Source organism: Linepithema humile, chromosome 3, assembly GCF_040581485.1.
Source record: "Linepithema humile isolate Giens D197 chromosome 3, Lhum_UNIL_v1.0, whole genome shotgun sequence".
Classification (NCBI taxonomy): domain Eukaryota; kingdom Metazoa; phylum Arthropoda; class Insecta; order Hymenoptera; family Formicidae; genus Linepithema; species Linepithema humile.
In genome coordinates this window covers 10,186,512-10,204,256 of record NC_090130.1, presented here as the reverse complement: position 1 = coordinate 10,204,256, position 17,745 = coordinate 10,186,512, and the positions used below count along the sequence as shown (strand labels likewise).

General features: G+C 32.6%; 3 protein-coding genes across 3 annotated transcripts; 1 reads left to right on the top strand and 2 right to left on the bottom strand.

The window, feature by feature from the left end:
• Window positions 1–3,818: 3,818 nt before the first annotated feature.
• LOC136998878 (uncharacterized) lies at window positions 3,819–7,035 on the bottom strand. Its single transcript, XM_067352235.1, has 4 exons — window positions 5,961–7,035; window positions 5,784–5,900; window positions 5,382–5,629; window positions 3,819–4,609 (listed from the first exon to the last, which is right to left on the bottom strand). The coding sequence occupies exons 1-4, from the start codon at window positions 5,977–5,979 to the stop codon at window positions 4,427–4,429; spliced, it is 567 nt and encodes a 188-aa protein (XP_067208336.1). The 5' UTR covers window positions 5,980–7,035; the 3' UTR covers window positions 3,819–4,426.
• Window positions 7,031–12,650, bottom strand: LOC136998698 (uncharacterized). Its single transcript, XM_067351781.1, has 7 exons — window positions 11,725–12,650; window positions 9,629–11,616; window positions 8,350–8,599; window positions 7,882–8,118; window positions 7,463–7,555; window positions 7,118–7,204; window positions 7,031–7,065 (listed from the first exon to the last, which is right to left on the bottom strand). The coding sequence occupies exons 1-7, from the start codon at window positions 11,852–11,854 to the stop codon at window positions 7,031–7,033; spliced, it is 2,820 nt and encodes a 939-aa protein (XP_067207882.1). The 5' UTR covers window positions 11,855–12,650.
• Window positions 12,651–12,962: 312 nt separating this feature from the next.
• Window positions 12,963–17,574, top strand: LOC136998877 (uncharacterized). Its single transcript, XM_067352234.1, has one exon. It carries the CDS (start codon window positions 13,538–13,540, stop codon window positions 14,996–14,998), a length of 1,461 nt encoding a protein of 486 aa, XP_067208335.1. The 5' UTR covers window positions 12,963–13,537; the 3' UTR covers window positions 14,999–17,574.
• Window positions 17,575–17,745: the final 171 nt, after the last annotated feature.

Sequence of the window (17,745 nt, the reverse complement as noted above, 5' to 3'; positions counted from 1 at the left end):
TCTCTTTCTGTAATAAAAGAGAATGTTCTGCCTATACAGAACTATGTCAATGATGAATCATTAGACAGATTCTTGCTCGTCGTTAGAGAAACTTCATGTTTTGAAACGCAAAGCGTTCAGTATATACAATTCCCAGAACTTATTACAGCCAATGATACTGATAAAAGCTTACAAATCATTGGAGGGAATTGTACTAACCACTGGCGATGCATTTTCTTCGATGGCACAAAACTTCGCGTGTATGACAGCATATCCGGCTGTACATATAAAAAATTGGCAGCGAAGAAAAAAAATTATATTCACAAACGTTTTCCCAAAATAAACGTAAGTGACATAATTTTTGAAAAAGTGCAAACACAACCGAATGGTTTGTCTTGTGGAATTTACGCTGTTGCCTTTGCTACAGATGTAGTTTTGGGAAAAAATCCCTGTGAGAAAATGTATAGTAATGACGTAGAACTTATGAGACGTCATTTCATTACTATTTTAGAAAATAACAAATTGTCGCCTTTCCCAAGACAGTAAATTTCTTTCACTATATTACACAATTAAAAACTAATTTATTGTGATGTAGTTTGTTTTTCAAATCACTGTTATTTCAAACATGTAGCATGTGATTTGAGTAAAAAGAAAGTAGTGCACTTATTGCTAAATGTGTACATGTGTGCGTATTAACATATTTGAGGAAAGATACGTTTATATGCGTGGCACACAAGTAAAAAACGGAGAGACGAAAATTTTGTTGGTTGCGTCTCACGAGAATGGGCGGCGGACGGGGCCCATTCATTATGCTCAATATTTTATTAAAAAAATATAAATAAAGCTAGAGCCAAATGTAACGCGAGCTAGCAATTTTCAATAAATAAAGTCAAGCGATTAACGTGTACTGGGCCATTTTTACATGTGTATTTTTTTTTTGTTAGTAATTTATTATACTAACATGTGGTCTGTGTCATATTATCGGATGATTTGATAATATACGACGTTCGGCGGGACATACGCGCATACATACGCGTGACGTAAAGTGGTTTTCGCTTGTTGTGTGCCTTCCTTCACCGCGGTGCTCGGGTGCTAACCGACTCGAGTTTGTATTACTGCCATGATGTAATGTACAAGACTAAATAGGCATATGAAAAATGTCTAATAAATTAAACTAACAAGGGAACGTTCACAGGTATCCTCCCCCCCGATTTGATTCTCCTTGAAATATGTTGTAAAACATACAATTTGAGGAGACACGTATTTTTTTATAGCGGTCCTATCTCAAATTTAAGGGGTGAAACACCCCTTTGAAAAAAAAACGGGTTTTTTCTTTGTGTGTAACTACCCACACAGCATGGAATGTTACCAGAATGTCGCTAGAATATTTCAAATGTCTTGTACATAATATTTCATTTGAAATATTTTTGCAAACATCTAGAGATATTACATGTAAGATATTTTATTTGAAATGTTCTACAGACATTCTATTTAAAATATTATATTTGCAATATTTCTGCCACATTCCAGAGACGTTTTGCTTGAAATCTTTCTAAATGTCTCATATGAAATATTCTGGCAACATTCTATTTGACATATTTCAGAATGTCGCGAATGAAATATTCTACAGACTTTCTATTTGAAATATTACATTTGCAATATTCTTGCAATATTCTGGAGGGGTTTTGCTTGAAATCTTTATGAATGTCTCATATGAAATATTCTGGCAACATTCTATTTCAAATATTACATTTACAATATATTATTCAACTAGTCGAAATAAAATAAATATCATAAATGATGTATTTTGGTGAAATTGATTTGTTTAAAATATTACACATGTATAATATTCGCGCGATATATATATATATAATTACTTATAATTGTGAACTCTAATATATATATGCCTGAGTAGAAAATGGTTACGGTTTGCCTGAATTTTATTCCGGGCGCTATTAGGTAATGTTCCGGCATGCCTTATTGTGGAAAGCCTGATCCGGCTCTGTCAACGCCGGATAATGGCTGCTCTATTAGCGCCAAATTCAGGCAATCCTAACAGTGCCCTGATCAGGTTTTCTCTAAAATTCTTTATCGAATGTGCGCATGACCATTTTATGAACCTAACCTAACCATTATATGATAGTTAAGCTAGTTGACATCAAGAGTTTAATAAACAGTTACGTTACAATATCGTGTAGTGCGTATCGTGTATATTGTGTTTGAAATAAAGTAATAATCATACAGAATGGATCATACAGAAAGAAATCGGAAATTAACACGAATGCGTGTTAAAAGATTTCGTGCAATTCGGAAACAAGATACGTACATATACTATATTATTATTTGTAGATAAAATTACTATTTTTTTATAAATGTTCTGAACCCGAGCAGAAATTGTAGAAGGGCCCTGTTAGAGTCATTATCAGGGTGGCCTAACGGCTGATCAGGCGCTCATCGGGAAACGTTATCAGGCTCTGACCTTAAATGTAACGTCGAGAACGTCTAATGCCTGATCAGGCTATTCTTGTCAGGGCCGGATGAGACGCCCTATTTTTGCCTGCTTATTTCTAAGGCTTACTATAGTTACTAGTAAGGTTTCTAGCAGGTACTGATAAGGTCCTGAAAAAGTACTAGCGCGGTTTAAAAATTTTTTTATTTTTGATTACATATAATAATGCTCCTTTAATGTATAAACATTGATGTGTCAATTAAACATTGATGTCGCTCAATTCATTATTATTACGTTTTTTATTCTGTCTTAATAATCGATGCCCCTCCCAGTCCCCGAGTAGAAATTTTATTAAGTGTCTGAGCAGGTCCAAATCAGAGTGCCGTAATATATAATCTGGCCCTGGTAAGGTCACCTGATTTGGTTCTGACAAGATGTGTAACGCGTTGCATAGTCAGGACCGGATTTCATTTACCTAATAAGGACCACATTAGCCGGATTCATGAGGACCTTTTCAGGCATATTATCAGGACAACATCAGGATAAAGAAAAAGAGCCTTAATAGGATTGACATAAGGATGCTGTCAGGCTCTAAAATAAATAACTATAAATTTGAATATTTTTAATATTTTTATTATTTATTTAGAACATTAAGATTTTTAAAGAATTTACAGAATTAGTAAAAAAATAATACTAAGAATTTAATCTTTACATTTTTTAAACATTTTTCAAGAAATAAAAAATGCACGCTTAAAAACAAAATATAAACAAGCTGACATATAAATCCACATAACATAAACATCTGTTCAAATCATAACATCCGTTTATCATTTATAAAAAAAAAAAACACAAAATAACAAAAACGAAATAAAATATTCTTACGTTTAAAAATCTTAATTTTTTTTTAACTATTTCACTATTCTTCATCGTTTCTGTCTTCTTCGCTGAAGCTCTCAATTACTTGATTCATTATTTTATTCTCTTTATCATTATCATGTTTGTTATCCTGTGGCTTTTTTGAATTGAGAATTTTATTTTCTATTGTGTTTTGGTGCCGTATAAAGCGAAATCCGTTCCAGTCTTTTGCAAATTATGAAACAATTAGCAATAATTCCGCCAAATATGAACCAGAGAGTCCAAAATTTGTGAAATAATTTTAACTTTAATAAATTTAAATTTGTTAATATCAGAAATATATAGTTAAATTCAAGTTATTTTAAAATATTACTTATATATATCATTTATACACCAAAAAAAATTCTTACACAGTACCTTTTATTAATTATACATCAAGTATATAAAAAATAAATCTAAATATCGTAATAAAAGAAAAAAAATCGTAGTTTCTACAATGATAATATTAGTCAAATAAAAAAGCTCTAATTGATGCTTTATCATAGACAAATTTACTTTTGAAAATTTTTTGTTAGAAGAAATTGAGAAAAATTGCCATAAGGATTTCATTACTCTGGCATATCAGAGTGACATCTTTCAAATTTATATATTGAAAAAAAAACTCATAAAGATCCTGATTCTTACTTTACCAGATTTTACTGTAAAGATTTTTTAGGGCAACTTAGAGAAGGTCCTGACTGATGCCGTATTAGATATGCCTTAATTATATATTACATACGAGAGTAAAAAAGGTCCTATAAAGGTACTGATCTGGCATGCCGTAGTCAGGCATGCCCTATTTATATCTAATTAGGGCCTTATATGACACAAGGCACGCCTGATCAAATTTCTACTCGGGTCTTTCGCGTTATTGAAGATGGATCCAAGGATTTAAAAAAATATTTGATCTGTAATAACTGCTTCATCTTTCTTGTAGTATTCCGAATTGATGACTTCTACAAAAATAGACATTGTAAATGTGAAATAAATGTATTATTTTTTCAAATTTTTAAAGAAAAACTTGATTCAGATCTGTATTATATATATATATATATATCCGTATTATAAATATATTATAATTATACATATATGATATGTATTACATTATACATTATTACCTTTTATGCAAGAACATATGGTTGTATTTTTAAATAATATTTTGCCGTCGACCTTCTTAACTGCCGTGAATTTCAATGCAAGATCTCTAACTAAGTATTTCTTTAATACGCTAGTTAGAGATCTCACTAACGCCATACTGGTATCAATTGATGTCCACATGTTCAATTTCTGAAAAACAAATTATGAATTCAATGAGTATAGAAAATCTACAGAGTATCCAAGAATTCGCAACCAAAACAAATCTGGAGAGAGTGTTTCTTATGACAATGTAATATGATTTGTCCTTGTAACATAAATGGGATCCGAGACACAGTTTGCAAGAAATAAATTTGTTTAAATTTGTTTAATTTTTGAAAGATCTGGACTTATTTTCTTGAAAAGCATGTTTCAGATTCAATTGTTCAAAAGAAATCTAAAATTTTCATAAGGAAACCCCCCGTTATTTTAAAGTGCGAATTGGGACATCCTGTATATCATTTTTAATTAAAAATGAACACCTCACAGGCTGCTTAAGTAACATTATAAAATACTTTTTAATTTTATCATAAATTATTTTAAAATTTTTTACATTTTTTATACATTTTCTAAATTATATAACACTTTTGATTATTAGTGGTAAGTATGTTTATAAGAAAGAATGCATATATTTGTGCACATTTTACGCTAAAATCTTCATATATTTGAATCAGACAAAATGTATCACTAACTTATTAATTATCACTGCGCATAGGATACAAGCTGTACCAGTATAACCATTAAAAACTAATTAAGATGAATTTTCTTTGTAAGAAGATGTTCTTTAGACTAAGTTTGTTCGATTACTTATTTGATTTTAATTTCAAAAAATGTTTTGTAATAATGAAAAATAAAATGTATTATTTATATCAGCCTGTGAGATGCTCTCCCTTAAAACAATTAATATAGCCTTAAATATATTTACAAAATCTTTTCGAAATTCGTCACTTGATTTCAGATCCTTGTCAAATGTCAAGAAGTCGTCCAGTGTTTCAAATGGAATACTAAATCCGTATTTTTCCGAAAAATTTTCGTCAGAAAACGTACCCCGCGTATCAGGACAATAACTCTTTTGAGATTGCAGTATTGTCTTTATTTCATGAATTTCACCCCTTATTTGGGTCAATTGAGTTATGACACTCCTAAACCCTGATAACGTTATACGTGCTAAATCTAAAACAAAATAATACAGTATTCAAAATTAATCGTCCAAATCGTTCAGTACATTAAGTAGATCTGAAAAAAGATTAACAAAGTTTGTACACATGTACGCATATATTCAGAATCGCCCGGAGTAAAATGTTAAAGAGAATGGACTTAACGTTACCGTCATTACTATATTTTTTTCTCTCGTCAAATGTGAAAGAATAATGAGAGTCCCCAGCTGATCCCATTGCTTTGGAAGTTATCGGACGAGTATCGGACATAGTATTTTCCATTGATTCTTTAGAAAACAAAATAAGTCAACTTTTTATAAAAATTTAAATGACCAAATTAAATTTACCTTTATCTCTCTTGCTCATTGATTTTTCTTTCTTTGCGCATTGTTGGTCATTTCTTATTAATGACAGTTCTGCACTTTTATTATCTGAAAACACTGAAACAGACAGAAGGAATAATTCTTATTTAAAGATATTGGAATGATGTCAAAAGTAACATAACAAAATAATATATTAGGTCCTTGAATAAGTTCTCGCTGTTTCTTAAAAGATGGCGTAGCGGCACTCTGTGCATGGAATTTCGTACGGAAACGCATCAGCTAAGTAGTACTATATGTAACCTCAAATTCTAGTAGATACAGTTTACCACAGTGTCAACCACGTGTTTAATTACCTATTGCGAAAATGTCTACTTTTGTGCCAAATAAAGTGTTTTTGCGGGGAATTTTATTGCACTGCTTTATTCAAAAGAAATCTGCAGCTGAAGCACACAGAATTCTTGTTGAAACATATGGTGACAATGCTCTGTCGAATACGACATGCAGAGACTGGTTTAGGCGCTTTAAAAATAATGACTTTGACCTTGAAGATAAAGAACGTTCTGGAGCACCGACAAAGTTTGAAGACGAAGAAACCTAATGAAACTATCACGGGAGCTCGCTATCGACTTCAGATGATGCGTTTGAGTCGAGCTCTAAAAGAAAAGCGGCCACTATACGGGCAGAGACACGACAAAGTCATTTTGTTACATGACAATGCTCGGCCACATGTGGCAAAACCAGTCAAAACTTACCTGGAAACGCTTCAATGGGAAGTTCTACCTCACCCGCCGTATTCACCGGACATAGCCCCCTCGGATTACCACTTGTTTCGGTCGATGGCGCATGGTTTGAGCGAGCAGCGCTTCCATTCTTTCGAAGAAACCGAAAAATGGGTCGATTCATGGATTGCGTCAAAAGATGAATCGTTTTTTCGACGGGGGATTCAATTACTGCCAGAAAGATGGGAGAAAGTGGTCTCTAATGATGGACAATACTTTGAGTAAAGTTATTGTAAGCCTTATATTTTAAATTAATGTTTTTTTTTAACAAAAAAAACAGCGAGAACTTATTCAAGGTCCTAATAGTATTCAAGATTAATCGTCCAAACCGTTCAGTATATTAAGTAGATCTGAAAAAAGATCAACAAAGTTATATAATATAAAATATATTAAAATTTTTACCTTTATCTGTAGTACTCGATTTCTTTTTCTTCTTCAGAGATTGTTTGTCATGAAATGAACTTTTTGCCCGTTTATTGCTTAAAATCACTGAAAGATTCGGAAAAGAATAATTATTATGTAAATATGAAAGAAATACCTATTAATCTTGTAATGTAATATGAGATCAAAACATTATATGTACAAACAATTTATATACAACTTTATATAAAAAATGCAGAAAAAAAATTGAAAAAAATTATTTTCAAATTGAAATAACATTAAAATGTTTTTAATTTCATCATAATTCTTCATTACCGAATGCCAACGGAACATAGCGAGATGTTTAAATGATCAAGTTAAATTTACCTTTATCTCTTTTGCTCATTACTTTTTCTTTCCTTGCACACTGTTGGTCATTTCTTATTAATGACAGTTCTGCACTTTCATTATCTGAAAACGCTGAAACAAACAAAAGGAATAATTCTCTCTAAAATTTAAAGATATTAGAATGATGTTAAAAGTAATATGGGGCTATTCAAAAAATAGGTCGCGCAATACTTATACATTTTTACACCCCTACTCCTCTAATAAACGGCTCAATGTTCATTAGAGCTTCCTTTTACGAAGAGAATGTGCTGCCACACTTTAAAATTGGTTTAATGGCCAGATCAAAACTTTGTCGGAGTTTGTATCGGGCATAAAATTGTATATTCAATTTCAGAGCAAAAATAAATAAAAAAATGCTGATTCTCAGGCTCCTTAAGAAAAATACGAAAAATACTTACATTCAGTGCTTGCGTCTGAAACTTTTGAACAGGGAGATGAGTCTTCCATGCTTTCTTCCAATCGGGGAACATTTAGCAGCTCTTGTTCAAGTTCTTTGTCTTCTTTTAATGTTTTTAGTTTGTAGCTCTTTTTTGCAAGCTGTGAACGAGCTTCAGCAGAAAATTCCGAGTCTGTAGTATACGCGTACTCTTTCGTTTCTAAAATTTTGAGTCGTTTCAGAGCTGCGTCATAATTTTCTGAAACAATATAATATTACATAATTTAATATTACAACGAAATGTTACACAACAAATGTAAAAAAGTATAAAAAATGTAGTTTTGCACGTCATGTGAATTCACAAAAAATAGAAAACATTTCTTAGTCTGAATTAATGAGTGTAAACTATTAATTATATTAGAGTGAAAAAATTTTCAAGTGTGGTTATTATAAATGAATTACTACGTTAAATAATTGAAGTGTAACTTACTGGCATCGCCCACTATAGAAATCTCGTACGATGGCCAAGACTCTGGCGGCTTCGTCTTAGCCTTTACAAGGTTGAAAAGAATATCGGCGGTTTTTCGAGAGTATGGTGGGGGCATAAACTTGGTTACCAATTCACCTGACTTTACATCATAACAAATCCAATCATTTGGTACAATATCGATGCTTCTACCTGTACATTTCTCTTGTGTAAAGAAAATTAGCTTGTAGCCGGCACAAGCGTTTTCCGAATTCTGTGAAAAAAATAAATACTGAATTATTTCCACAAATATATACTTAGAAATTTACAAAAATTTGAAAAGCAAATTTGAAAGGCAAATGATATCCATTATTTAATTGGTTGACCAGATTTCACTAATAATTAAGCTAGATCCTGCATAAAATTTAAACATTATACATGATAAGAAAATATACTTCACGACGTTAATTCAACAAAAAAAATTGTATGTATTTCTAACCATGAAAAATTTGTCTAAATAACACGACACCCACAAGGTAAACCGGCTTGAGCAATCAACTCCAGAAATCTTTAAACTTTGAATAAATTCTTACAATAACAGAACCATAAATAGTTTTACAATGGTTTTACATACCTCATCTTTTTTCGATGATTTTTGCGGTTTTGAAGACATCATGAAATTTGATTTCGTAAAGCTAACCACAAATAATGAAACTGGAAAATAAAGAAGTTAACAACGCGCGTTTTTCACTTGTCACTTGCGCAGAGAACACACGTACGCGCTCGCACTTGAGTGCGTTTCCTCCACATGCTCCGAAATCAAGAGTAGAAATGTCATTTGTACATAAGGGCATAAGGAGCAGTTGATGAAAATCGCTCTTTGAAAATAAACAAAAAATTAACAAGACAAAATACATAATATTTAATCTTATTCGAAATCTTTTAAATAAATACAAAAAAAGAGTATTAATTAAGAGGATAATGTTACAAAAAATATGATTTTGTGAATTTATGTATATTTTTTCGTTATATGTCATTTTCATTATTTACAGTTTTGTGATAATTAGGAGATCGTCCGCAATAATTTTGAAAGTCAAAATATAGCTGGTATACAATAGCTTCTGATTAGCAGCATTTATTACATATGTAAAAATGAAATGACGAAAGTACTCGTTGCCTCATTGTCACTGTCATCTTCGTCATTGTTATTGTTACTATTATCATAATTTTTTATTGTTAATTTTGTCATTTTATGAGCAACAGATTGTAGCGGATAGATTATTCTCTTTGACGTTACATCTACCTTCCACATTTTCAGTGTTTCGGAATTGCAAGGATAAGTAAACATTGGTTCTATGATTCGTAAAGCTGTTCCAGTCAGAACGATTCTTGTGTCATTTTCATTTGGTGGAACATGCATGGCATCGATGTTCATTAGAATCTTGTTGTTGAGTAATACTGTATTATTCGGTGACTTTGTTGTAATTATAACTTGTTTGTATTTAATTTTTTTTACAAGAATACTTCCATTTCGTTCGGTACGTCCTTTTCTCAATATAGTGACAGATGGTGGAAAAGTCACTTTTTTGAAATCGGCGAAATGTGACTCGTGCATTCGTCGACATAACTGAGCAAGTGGCCGGTGACCGGTGCGAAGTACTTTTTTTATTTTTCCCAACGAATTTTCGAATGGAAAACTCGTAAAATCATTTAGAGAGCACTCCATATTTTTTGCATCATCTGCAAGATGGATCAAACTGTGCATATTCAAGATTAGATATTTCTTGCCATAATATTGCTTCGTAAGCAACACAAAGCTTTTCAGATACGCTTTAGCTTGCAAATTGTATTGTAATGCCAATTCTTTTGAACAGAGTATTCTGCACGCACAATGCAGCAGAAGAAAATGTCTGTAATATTTTTTCGGCAATATTTGTCGGAAAACAACAGGACCAACGTAGAGTAACAACAGACGATATTCAGTTGCTTTCCATTTGGCAGTTTCTGCAAGTGTCCTAGTCGTGCGTTGGAAATCATTTGGTATTTGTGATTGTAACTCTACTAAGCACTGCGAAAGCCATTGTTTACGGCTTTGATTAAGTTTGGCAACTGAATGTCCCTCCAAAAAAATCTCGGTTAACATTTTTTTCATGATGCCTAAACAGCCTAGATGCATGAAGTCCAATACAAAACATTTCACCATGTCAAGTTTTGGTTCCAACTGCAATAATGGTGACAGACCTGTATGATGTTCGCGATTTTCTTGGCTTCGAAATGATACATCGGTACGATCTTCGCAGTTAGAAGACAGATACACCGTTCGTCTCTCATATCGAATTCCTTGAATAGTACACCGTTCGCATGCATAATAGCCCCCATGGCCCTTAATGCACTTGATAAAAGAGCGAGCTGGTTTATCGCACACAAAGCACATGATGCGAACTGTTAGTGACTGTTCGTCAATTAAAATGCCATTTCGTGACAGTTCGTTCATTTCTTGAACAAATTCACATAGATATTCGTCCAAATTATTCGGTTTTTCGATTCCACAGAATACGGCCACTAGGAACGGTTTATAAACATCGGGATTAACATGGACTTTGCACAATATAGGCCAAAATTGTTTTGCACTGGACTTGTATAAAGGTAAACCGTCACAATTAAACTGCAGCTGAAGTTCATTCGTTGGATGGAGATTTTTATTGACACATCTTTCAAGACCTGCCGCAATACCAAAGTATACAAACTCTCCTATCTCTTTACCGTCGTGCGTTTGAAAATTCTTGATTTTATACTCCGACGATGATGTCCTGAGAAATGTTTTCGAACATGCTGGTAAAGTTGGCAGTGCACGTTTTCTCAGGATTTTAAGTAGAGTGTCCAAATGACAGTGTGGTATGCCGGATTTTATTGCCCATTGTTGAAGATCCACTATGTCCCTTGCTTTACCATCACTGTCGTACGCTTCTTCATCGACCTCTACTTCGTCGCTATCTACTTCGTCGCTGTCAATGTCTTGTTTGCTCTCATTAGCTTCTGCAATACTGTCTTCCTCGCTTGATTCTTCACTGTTGTTTCTGTCATCTCTGTCACTGATATCTATTAATTCATTTTCTCCATTGTTCCTTTCATTTTCTGTGATTTCTGCATCTCCCGTTTCACTATTTTCTCTTTGAGTATCATTTTCATTTTCGTCGTTTTCACTGTCTACTCCAAATTCATCGTACTCCATATTCCATGAAGATGAATGACTCTGGGATGGTATTGCATAATTTGCAGTAGAACCATTCTCTACGAATAATTATCGAATTAAAATATATATTAAAAAAAAAAAAATATTAAAATTGTAAAAATTGTAAAAAATGTCTCTACATTTAATAAAAAAATTAAAATACGTACCATTACTTGAAGAATGTGAGTCGTCGCCGGTTTTTAAATACAATGATCGTCGAGTTGCACGAAATCTACGTACTCGCATTCGCGATATTAACAAACTCTTTTTATTGTCCATAATGCTGTTAATTGACATGAATTTCGGTATGTATATTAACACTCCGTCTTGCCATATATTTATCCTATCTTAAAAAAGACATGCAACATCTCGAACTCGAATATATCGAAATGTTGAGACATCTCTTTTCCGCGATGCTGATTGGCTATCTCGCTTGTGTGTTGCAACTCGCTTCACTTGTGTTGACTGTCAAACTGTCATGCAAATTATATATTATGCACAAACTTATGAGGGAAAGATTAAGGATTGAGTTATCAGGCCCATGTAGGATTGCCTAAAAAATAAACTAAAAAGGAAATCCTGATTAGCAACGGACAGGCCCAAGTCGGGAATTCCAGATTAGGGTATGCCTTACTTTTTCCCGATCAAGTTCAAGTCGGGGATTCCCTACTAGAGCATACCTTATTAATCCCCGGTCAGGGCCTGACCCTACATCAGGCATGCCCGATCAAATTTCTGCTCGGGAAGCTGTAAACTTGTTCTCAAATCTAGAAACATATATTCGAATATTTTGAATCCGTTTTATTGGATCTGAATGTAAATTATAATAGTTTAATTGAGAAACAATTTTGAACAGTTTAGGTTAACCGCAAAGATCATTTAAAGGATTATTCATACAAAAATTGATTTTAGATAAAAATTATTCAATATCAAAACCATCGACATCTACGGTTAGTAAAAAACGCTGTTTATCGATGGAAAATTTTCTCCTATTCATAGATAAGTGTTTTACTGATTTTCGTATTGTAAAACAAAACAAACCTGGGAAAACGTCGATGAGCAGAGCGTGAGTATAAAGAATTGTTATATTAACATATGTTTATTTGCATTCCGACGTGCCTCCAATGGCGATTTTGGAGACATGACTTTTCGTGTCTTTCGTGGCTTGAACAACTTTATTATTTCGCGGAGAACATATTCTATGAGCCCACGTACATAAAAATAATGTTTCAAAACAGATACACTTATTATTTTGAAGAAAATTAACGTAATTAATTAAAATGAATTATAATAAACGTCGTTTACAAAAGTCATATTCAGATCGACATATTCGGAGACTAATAAAGCAGAATATGGCAGCATCAATAGAAAAAATAATTGAATGTCTTCATGGACAGACATTTAATAATGATGAAGGAACATCCTCAATGACTTATTCACGAGTGCAAAATAATGATTCTGCTAGCATAATTGTTTCTAATGCAGATTTTGATGATTTTACTGATACCTATAGTGACAATGGCTCTTCATCCAGTGAAAGCGATACCTTAAGTATTGCAAGTGAAGATGACTTAGCTCTAAGTGCGGAAGTCGCTAATAGTATTGAAACAGTACATCAATCTGTGAACTAATTTGAATCAGAATATAATCTACATAATAACGATGATGAAATTTTTAAACGGAACATACAAAATTGGGCATTAAAATTTTCAATTAAACATAATGCGCTGAATGAATTACTATCAATTTTGAGAAAAAAATACTAATGTGTCATTTCCTGCAGATGCTCGAACATTGCTCGATACGCCAAAATCTACCAAAGTATTTGAAATTGCAGGGGGGCAGTATTATCATTACGGATTGAAAAATTCTATTTTAAATATCATTAAAAATCGTCTTATCATAAAATGTAACAGTACATGGATTAAATTGTTAATAAGTACCGACGGCGCGCCATTAGGAAAATCTTCGGAAAATAATATGTGGCCTATTTTATGTTCTGATTCAGAGTCCAGAGATGTACATATGATCGGTGTATATTATGGGGAAGGAAAGCCAGATAACTCAAATTCATTTTTAGAAATGTATACAGATGAAGCAGTAAATTTAGTTACTAATGGCATTGAATATAATGGAATTCAATATGAGGTCAGAATTCATGCGTTAATCTGTGATGTTCCGGCGAAAGCTTTTATTTTAAATGTAAAATACCATAGTGGTTATAATAGCTGCACGAAATGTGACATTGTAGGTACACGCATAGAAGGAGTCACATGTTTTCCTAGCGAACGTAGTACAAATTTAAGAACCGATGATAGCTTCAAAAATTTTATGTATTCTGGCAAAGGCAATTATCAAGTCGATGAAACAATTTTAAATAGAATACCTTTTCTTGGTTTAGTTTCAAATGTACCTCTGGACTACATGCATATGGTATGCTTAGGTGTTATGCGCAAATTGTTACTGCTTTGGTTACATGGACCGTTAGGTATTAAGCTATCTGTAAATCAAAGTAATATAATTTCTGATGCTTTAATTGAATTCAGGAAAAGTGTACCATCTGACTTTGCTAGATTACCAAGATCATTAAAATTTTTAAAGCTTTGGAAAGCAATTGAGTTTCGACAATTTTTATTATATACCGGCCCTGTTGTGTTGAAAGATGTTTTAAGAGAAGATACGTATGCTAATTTTTTAACACTGCATGTTGCAATTACAATTTTAGTCAGTCCTATCTATTCACAGAATTCTCAGTATGTTGATTATGCAGAACAATTATTAAATCACGTTGTGGCTTCATTTGAAATTATTTATGGTAGACGATGTGTATCCCATAATGTTCATAACTTGACGCACTTAGCGCAGGATGTAAGAAAATACGGTGCCTTAGATAATTTCAGTGCATTCAGGTTTGAAAATTATATTTTATGTATAAAGAGCATGATTCGTAAGAGTGAGAAACCCTTACAACAAATTTCGCGACGATTGATAGAGTATCAAAATGCACTTCAGACACGTTCGAGTAATAATGGCTCAACACTTCAAAAAATACATATAGACGGCCCTATTACTAACGATACGCAAATTGATACGCAGTACAAAATCTTGCATAAGGACAAGTTATTTTTCAACTGTAATAATAATGGCCGAGATAATTGTTTAATGTTATCTAACGGAATACTTGTCGAAGCACTGAATTTTGCAATGAGTGGAGATACTACGTTTGTTATAGGAAAGCGATTAATATCAACTGACGATTTATTTTACGAACCATGTACCTTTAGTACATTTTCTATACACATAGTTAAGAAAAACAATGATGTAAAGGCTTGGAAATGTGACGCAATTACTGCAAAATTGTGTAGAATACCGTACAATGATAATACATTCTGTATATTTCCTGTATGTCATACTTATAATTTAGCGGCGTTAAATTTATGACGTAAATAATAAAGAAATGTTGTCTTTTTTTGTAGTCCTATTATTCCAATTGGAATTGTCTCCATTTTTCAATTTTCAACGATAAAGTAAATTCTTTTCTTTCATTTCTTTTTTATTAACATAAGAAAAAGGGACATTTTTTTGTGACGAAATGTTTAAATTATTAATATCAATTTTTAATCAATCTTTAATCAATCTTTAAGTAAATTATATTGAAAACCAATATATTACTGCATAACACTCATGATTTTTGAAAGGTTAGTATTTTCGTCATATATTATATACTTTGCATATTATATTCGTGTTATTTCTGTATCTGTTCCGATCAGCTTGGACAATTTAATGTCCGCATTGTTTTTATTTAATGCAAGGCACAAACAATGAATAAAATTGCTGATTCACAATAAGTTTATTTGTGTCACTTATAGTACATGAGTAATCACTTCTCCTCAAAATATGTTATTGCGAGGATAACGCCTAGGGGTTAACCTGAGGTTACCCTGAGTCCCCGATTGTATCGAATAATATTGTAAGAGACTGTTCACTTCGAGAGCTACTAGGCGAATATTGAAAAACGGAAAGATGCGCGCCGCCACCAAGAGATCTTAGGACCTCCTCTAATTTGATCCAATTGGTGGTTATCAGTCTAAGATGCCGCGATTCGTCGATGTCGCATATGAAAAGTGGTGGCCACCACAAAAAACGCGGCGAATCAAGGCAATGGCGGATCAAAGTCACGGCGGTCCTAACGCGCTAGAACAAAGACGCGGCATATCAAAGACGCCGCTATGTAAACATCATACTTATATTAAGAGATTTACAAGCCGGTATCGGAAACGTGTTTTATGAGAATATATATTATTCATTTGTCGGTTTAACCCTTAGAACATATATACTGGAAGGGGCATAGCTGACTTGCCGTTGTCCTCAACATCTATCTATCTTTGTCTGTACATTTTATTGCAATACGCATGCGTCGATTATGTTGATGTGTGTGATGACAAACTAGACAAGCTTATCTATGACAAGTTTTCCAATATAATCAAGTCTAAAGAAATAATCATAAAAAAGTACAGTATCGGGTATAGTAATAAAGTAATAAAAATATATGTAAAAATGGGACGTTATTGCATTTTATGTAACTCAACAAACCGTAGCAAAATATCTCTTCATGCGTAAGTATAGATTTACTTTGTAATTTAAAGCTCTTAGCTTTGAGGTTATATCTTGAATTAATTTAGAAATATAAAAGGTATATTGTACGTATAACGTACATTAAAATAATCTAAAATGTTATTATATATTCTGTCCACAACGTTTAGATTTCTTAAAGATTTAAACATCAATGAAGTTTTTAAATATTTTTTTTATTATTTATTATAATAATTTTTATTGTACTAGTTACTATATATACAAGATATAATTAAAATAAGATAACAAACTTTAGAGGAGCGAGAATATTACATAATAATAAATATTACTTTTTTATTTTTCATTAATAATATATATTTTATATCAGTAACAGTGGGTTTGACGAACATATGTTGATGTCAAATTTTTTTTTATGTTTGGTCTTGCTCCTCAAAGTTTGTTATCTTATTTTAGTTCATCCTGTACATCCTGTATATAATTATTGTTCATTACAGTATTTGTTTTTATTGGTTATGTGCATCATTATTTTTATATTTTATTTCGCAAGACTATTATTACATATTACTACATATTATTATATATAATTTATAATATATTGCAATTATATTATAATATAACTTAAAGAATAAATTGTTATAATCAAATTTTCAAATGCCTTCCACCTATTTTAAATCTTTCTACTTTCAACTTAAGCGGTTATTCATTCGCGCAAGCGCATTGACCGATTTTGTACAGACAAGGATAGATAGATGTAGGGGACACTTTTGTTATGTATATTTAGATAGGCTATGCCTCTTCCAGTATATATGTTCTAAGGTTTAACCATCTGTCATGACATTTTATAGCGTTTATATAACAGTATCTAGTTGCTGGAATCACGTTTTGGACGCATTTGTTTGTCGACAATGACGACCTCAAAATATAAAATTGTGGAGTTTGACGAGGGGATTGAAATGATTCCAATTACGTGGCTTAATCGTGATCGAACAATAGCTTATTGGCCTCTTTACCAAAATCAAATAAAAATTAATAAAGCAGTTTGTAATATGGAGTCGCCAAAAGAAGACTGGAAAAAATGTAAAATTAAGAAAATTGTAGGACAAGCAGGTATACTTAAAAAAATAATGCGTACAACACGCCTTATACAAATTCAATAATTAAAAACTATTTGTACATTACAATTGTTCTACATATATACAGGGTGTCTGGCAATAATCGCCCCACCGGTCATATACAGGTAGAGGAGGTCAAATCGAGTAGAAAAGTCCTTTACCATTTTTTGATTTTTGTAATAAGTACTAAGTAATTAACGAAAAAAGATTGGTGAATCCGTGCAAGTAAAGCGCGCGCAGCGAGAAGGACATCCCACTGCTATGCGATCACTAGGCGCGCGATGAAGCGTTGGGAGGAGCGCTCTACAAATGACAATGGCAACATACGAGCGGCGCGTAACGCTAGATCCTTGTGTCCTAGTGATCGCGTAGCAGTGGGACGTCCTTCTCACCGCGCGTGCTTTACTCGCGCGGATTCGCCGATCTTTTTTCGTTAATTACTCAGTACTTATTATGAAAATTAAAAAATGGTAAAGGACTTTT